The sequence below is a fragment of the Seriola aureovittata genome, chromosome 9 (assembly GCF_021018895.1).
Source record: "Seriola aureovittata isolate HTS-2021-v1 ecotype China chromosome 9, ASM2101889v1, whole genome shotgun sequence".
Classification (NCBI taxonomy): Eukaryota; Metazoa; Chordata; class Actinopteri; order Carangiformes; family Carangidae; genus Seriola; species Seriola aureovittata.
The window spans coordinates 25,602,737-25,608,736 of record NC_079372.1 but is presented as its reverse complement, the minus strand read 5'-3'; the positions used below and the strand labels follow the sequence as shown (position 1 = coordinate 25,608,736).

Sequence of the window (6,000 nt, the reverse complement as noted above, 5' to 3'; positions counted from 1 at the left end):
GAAAACTAATTGAAAATAAAAGTAAGACATTTAAAAACATGGAGCTATAGGAAATTTCCACTTAAAAGCTTGTGGATCATTTGAATGGACGGCAGCCAGTAACATTATTTGCCATCAATGTGTATCAGTTCTCCAGTACAGTAAATGAACATAGGCTAAATGCAGTCCCGTGTACCTAACATAGTAAAAATGCAGTAGAAACATTTGACCCTGGGTCACTCTACCTCACCTGTAGCTTCTCTGCTTCCATTCATCCTCCTCTTTTCCGCCCTCCTCTCCTGTCATCACACATCATAAATCGTCGTGGGTCTGAACCTCTGCTCCACCTGTCATTCTTTAGGCGACAGGTGGAGCTCGACGCGCCACACTTGTTCAGAGCCGTGTCCTTGCCAGGTTGCGTGATGAAGTAGAGCTCGTGTCTGCCTTCGGTCCACTAAGTGCACTTTTAGCAGTGTCCGTCTGTTTGTATGAGATAAAGTGCTCATTCGAGGTCTGTGATGGCTGGAGTTCTGTGCCGAGCTTTGAAGTGTGAGTGATGAGAGAGAAAAGCTGCCTCAGATCTGACTCATAACTTTAATTAAGAGCATGTAAAGCTTTTTAAAGATTTCTAGTTTCTTCTTGTCTTTTTCCACCTGTGTCCGAGGTGACTTTCCAGTTTCTGTCTTTGTCTCCTCTCTGCCTCTTTCTTCCAACATCTTGTGTTTGTTTGTCTCTCCCCTTATTCTGACCTGTTGCTGGCTGCCCGTTGCCATGGTAACGGCGGTTTGATTGATGGGTCTGCAGGCAATTCAGGGAGGCTGACCTGGGAGGCCGCTACTAATCCATAAATCCTATGGAGGGGGGTGTGTGTGTGCGAGTTGCAGAATAAAAAGGGGGGTCAGCGAAACCTTTTGTTGAACGTGTGTTACTGTGTGTGTGTGTGTATGTGAGTGTGAGTTTATACCAGGCAACAGACTGGCTCCCACTGAGAGCTGGAGACAGACGGCTGTGGGTTATTTGTGCATTTTACTCCATTTTGTGTTTGTGTTTTGTGCCAGTTTTCATCAGTTCACTGTTTGCAGCTTCACATAATGTTGTACTGAACTTTTAAAATCAAAACACAGCTACTTTTTAGCTTCAGGTTTTTTAGCTGAAAAGTTACAGGTCGCCATGGTGACCAATCACATGTATCTGGCACTAGTGGGTATACTCATGCCTGTGATTCTAGACATTTAACACTACATTTCCCGTCAGGGCTGCGACTTATGATTATGTTTATTTTAATTATCATTTTTATTGTCTCTACTTTATTTTTGATGTTTCATGTTGTGTTGAATCCATGATTTTGTCTCTTTTTCTCTTTTTGAATATTTATTTCAAAATAAAACCAAACCAAAAGCAGAAGATTAATCTCTTCTCAATCAACCATTTATGCTGCTAAATGTCAGAAAATAGTGAATAAAACCCAAAGTGACGTCTTCACACGTCTTGTTTTGTCTAATCAACAAAAAAACCCGAATAGATGTTCAATGTCCAATGATATAAAACTGAAAAAAACAGCAAATACTCTCATTGGAGAAACTGAGATTAAGAAATGTTTGCCACTGTTGCTTGAAATGTGACTTAAACTAAAACTTAAACATTTCAGCTCTGTTTCCCATTAAAACCAGTTGCCTCATGTCACAAAGCTTCCTGCTGTTTGATGCCCAATCGTGATTTCATACATCTGTGAACATGGCGAGTTTCAGAATGAGTTTTGGCTGAAGTTCATTCTTGAATGCGATTGGATGGACGGGAGCTCTGGCTGGAATCTGAAGTGTAAACAAGTGGCCAAAAATACTAAATAAAGTGTAAGTGTATGCAAAGTGGATCATTGCCTTTTAATGATCGAAGCTATATCACAATGCTGAGGGAGTATTTTCATTCAGCTTTATACTCGTTTTATTAGCTGCTGTCGTGTGTTTCCAGTTAGAAACGTCTACTCTTAACTTAAGGTCAGTCTTTCACCCTGGAATCAGAGGAATGCTCCTGGATTTTTCTTTCAATATCTTTGGCCCTGAGGGACGTGTGGAGGCCTCACTTTCTGTTTCCTGTCCTTCAGATCTCTCTCACACACACACACACACACACACACACACACACACACACACACACACACAGATATGCTTGTACACACAGTATGTTTGGTTAAGACTTTAGGAGAATCCTCTTCCTTTATCTGGACAGACGTCAAAAATAAAGTTAAAGTGAATATAAGAATATTAGATTTTTATGGATATTGTCCCACTGACAATGTTTTAAGTTGTAGTTTTAGCAGAAAGAAAGTTTGAAAGGTTGGACAGGAGATGGATGAATGAGGAAGTTGAGTTCTGTCAACAGACAAAAACTGACATGTTCCTCTCTTCCTCTCCCATCCTCCCTCCATCATCCTCCTCCTCTCATTCATCAGCCTGAAGTACACCGACACACACGCACACGCTGTTGGCATTCCACAGTGATGGAGTAGCACTAGTTGTTTAGGTGTGTGTGTGTATGTGTGTACGTGTGTACGTGCGTGCGTGTGTGTGTTTTGTCACCAGCTCTGACAGACAGAGCTGCATGTCAGAAGGAGGAAGTCTGGAGATCACAGGCCGAACTGCAATGATGGATGATCAAAGAGCTAGTGTGTGTTGTGTGTGTGTGTGTGTGTGTGTGTGTGTGTGTGTGTATATGTGTGTGTGTGCTCTTGGTGCAACAAAGACAAAAACCTTGAGCTTGTTGTAACACAGGCAGAAAGACAAGTTGGTTGGTTTTTACTCCGACACATACAGACGCACTTCACATTCTTTAGTGTGTTTCCTGTGGATGCTTTAATGACGTATTCATTATGAACAAGAGCAACAGTGATTTGTGTGTTATGACTTCAAGTAGATTGTGTTTGTTTGTAATTGTAACTTGGATGATTTACTGACCACATTTTAAGATAAACATCAAAGTGACAAAGTAACAGAAGAAGAACTGTAGAGATGTGACCCTGAACATACTCCACTCTCTCCTGTTGCTCTGTAATGAAACCTGCCTTCATGAATAATGAAAAGTTATAGTGAGGTGTCTTGGGATCAGTATTATACAATATTTTGGAATCATGTGACAAATTGCATTTCTTTCAGCTTTATAGCAGATTTATTTGCAGCATAAATCATCACATACTTCACTTATACTGAGCTGTCAACACTGCCTCTTTGTACAACACACACACACACACACGCACACACACACACAGAGGAGGTGATTGTGATTTGCTATAATGTTATTATGTGCGTCGTCGTGTTATCTCAGTGTGTCCTGTTTCAGCCGGGGAGAGATTTCAAGGTCCGACAGACAAAACAGTTCAGCTGAGCCGCTCTCTACCCCATGAGAACGGTTTGTCATCGCCGGCTAACCGGCTTCAGGGCCTTTCAGGAAATGAGTGAGGGATGACAAGTGAAAGAAAAGAGACTGCAGCCGGGCTGAAACTCAAGAGAGTGTGTTGAGGGAGCATCTGGTGCTCATTAGTGTCAGGAATCAGGAGCTTTTCTGACATGAACTCGTAACATTACATGTAACAGGACGTAATAGATCAGACGTACTGTAGTTGGTTTTGACGTGACGGCTCCTCAGAGAGGACACGTTTCACAGGTCAGCTGTTCGGGTCAGCGCAAAGGTCGATTGGTTTTATTAGAGGTTGGCAGCTCGCGTTTCCCTTTTTCACTATAATTGTGTGATGGTCTCCTTTTGTTTCTCTTTTTTTCTCCTTTACATTTTTCTCAATCCTACCAATATTTTTTTGTTTTTCTTTGTTTTTCTTTTTTGTTCTCTTTAACCCTTTACATTCCTTTTTCCCTTTCCTCCAATTTCCTTTGTTTTCCTAACCTTTTTTCCTATCGTATTTCTTTTTTTCATATCCTGCCCTATGCTATCCTTTCTTTTCCCTTCTTATCTTCTCGCTTTACTCCTTTATATTCCTTTATTCATTTTCTTTAATTTCCTTTTTGATCCCTTCCTTTCCAACCTTACCTTTTCTTGTTCTTTCCTTTCCTTCCTTTCCTGCCTTACGTTCCTTTTTGTAATTCCCTTTCCTTTCTTTTCTTTTAGTTTTTGGCCTTTTCTCTTGGCTGAATGTACGTTAACCAATCCACCAATCCAAACAAAGTGAATATTTGAGTGTTTTAAGTGAATTTCCTCCTCTGTGTTTCTCTGCAGCTCTTCCACGTCGCCTACGTGCTGATAAAGTTCGCCAACTCTCCCCGTCCGGATCTCTGGGTTCTGGAGAGATCCATCGACTTCGGTCAGACCTACCAACCCTGGCAGTACTTCGCCTGTGAGTACAAGCGCGCATATACATGTTCACCTATACACTACTTGCATGTTATTAGGACCAAACCATGACAGACTCCATCAACATCACTTCATGCTTTCCTCAACCTCCCCCAGGGTTCGCTTTAATTCCCCCTCTAATCTCAGAGTTAAACGGCAGCCCCGAAGGCAGGCGGCTGATTGGTTGATTGGTTTGTTGGTCGGGTCAGAGGCGGGAGATCATTACATCACAGAGCTGCCAGCTGATTGGCTATGGCAGCTGTCACTCCAGGTGGGCTGGAGGGGGAATTCCAGGCATGTCTGCCAACAGGTTGCAGCTTGAAGAATATATGAGTAAAGAGAAGGGAGTCAGCGTGGGTTTGGGTCTGTGTGTGTGTGTGTGTGTGTGTGTGTGTGGTGGTGGTGGTGGGGTGGGGGGGGGGGGGGGGTATAATGACATGGGGTTAATTATCATTATTGAAAGCTGCTCCAGGTGTCCAAGGTGGCACAGGCATATATATATAAAACGGTTTGATTGACTTTAACCAAAATTCTTTGATGGGAAGTTGTTTAACTTCACTCTTAAACTCACAGTCCAGGTCAGCTTGTTCTCAGACTGCTGTCAGATACATTACTGCAAACATATATACTGATATACTCACAGGGACTCGGTGTCTGTTTTGTTTAATGTTCTCCACATCAGATCAAGGAGCCTGTGAGTCACGGCAGATCCTGAAATTTCCTCTACGTAAAAGTTAAAAGATAAAGTAAACACCGGGAGAAATACAACTCTACGTAAAAGAAAAATATAGTTTCAGGTGATGACATCTGGGAGGATGATTGACAGTTCTGCAGGGAAAGTCTTCGCAAGTTATGGCAGCTTGTTGAAAAAATGTTTTACTGCGTGTGCTGCGGGTGCTGGTGATGAAAAAAAATCAGCTATTCGAGCTGCAATTTCTTGGCCCGAAAGCGGCCCAAATTTGGCCTCTCTGATGTACACACTAATGACAAGCCATGGACTGATGATGTTCGACAGCTGATGATAACTGCAGCTGATTTTCAGCCTGAATCAGTCCAAGTCTGCATACATATACAGTCATACATATCTGCCTGTGGGGCCTCTATAAAGAATTTGTAGTAGTACAACTAGTAGTGGTACAATTTTAAGAACCACCCTTTACTTGTGATGAAGGCCACAAGTCTAAACACGTTGGTCTAATAAAGTTCTTCTGTTTACTGTGTGTTTCTGGAGTGTTTCTCCATGCACCTTGGAAGTAGGTGACGTTGTGCCAGAAACCTAACTTCGCTTCTACCCCCAAAATCAGGAAAATATGGCCCAGCACCGGCTCACATTTGGTCTTCATTTGGTTTACCTCGACTGGCTACCTGGGATCAGCTCCTGTCTTTTCCTCCCCTCTTTCAGCATGATGAGAAAAGTAACTGCACTTCATACAATACTGTCATATTGCTGAGCGGCAAGCTGAACTCTACAGTCGGAGGGAGGACAGGAGATAGATGAGAGTAAATTAGCGTCGGCCTCACAGCTGTAAATCTCAGAGCTATTTGACAGTTTCAGTATGAACGTCTGCAGCTGGAACAGACTCACACTCACACTCTCCCGAGGGCTGGACCTGACATCTTCCCTTCACTCCTTGTCTTTGTCCCGTTTTCTGTGTCAAGGACAAATCTGAGATAAACTGAGATGTT

At 42.5% G+C, this 6,000-nt stretch overlaps 1 protein-coding gene across 2 annotated transcripts in view; it reads left to right on the top strand.

Moving 5' to 3' along the window:
- Positions 1 to 6,000, top strand: part of lama5 (laminin, alpha 5) — an 88,501-nt gene that overhangs the window by 29,377 nt on the left and 53,124 nt on the right. For both annotated transcript variants that reach the window (XM_056385504.1, XM_056385503.1), the window contains exon 3: positions 4,201 to 4,318. In XM_056385504.1, the coding sequence (XP_056241479.1) occupies positions 4,201 to 4,318 (118 nt within the window). The remainder of the gene's footprint in view (positions 1 to 4,200; positions 4,319 to 6,000) is intronic.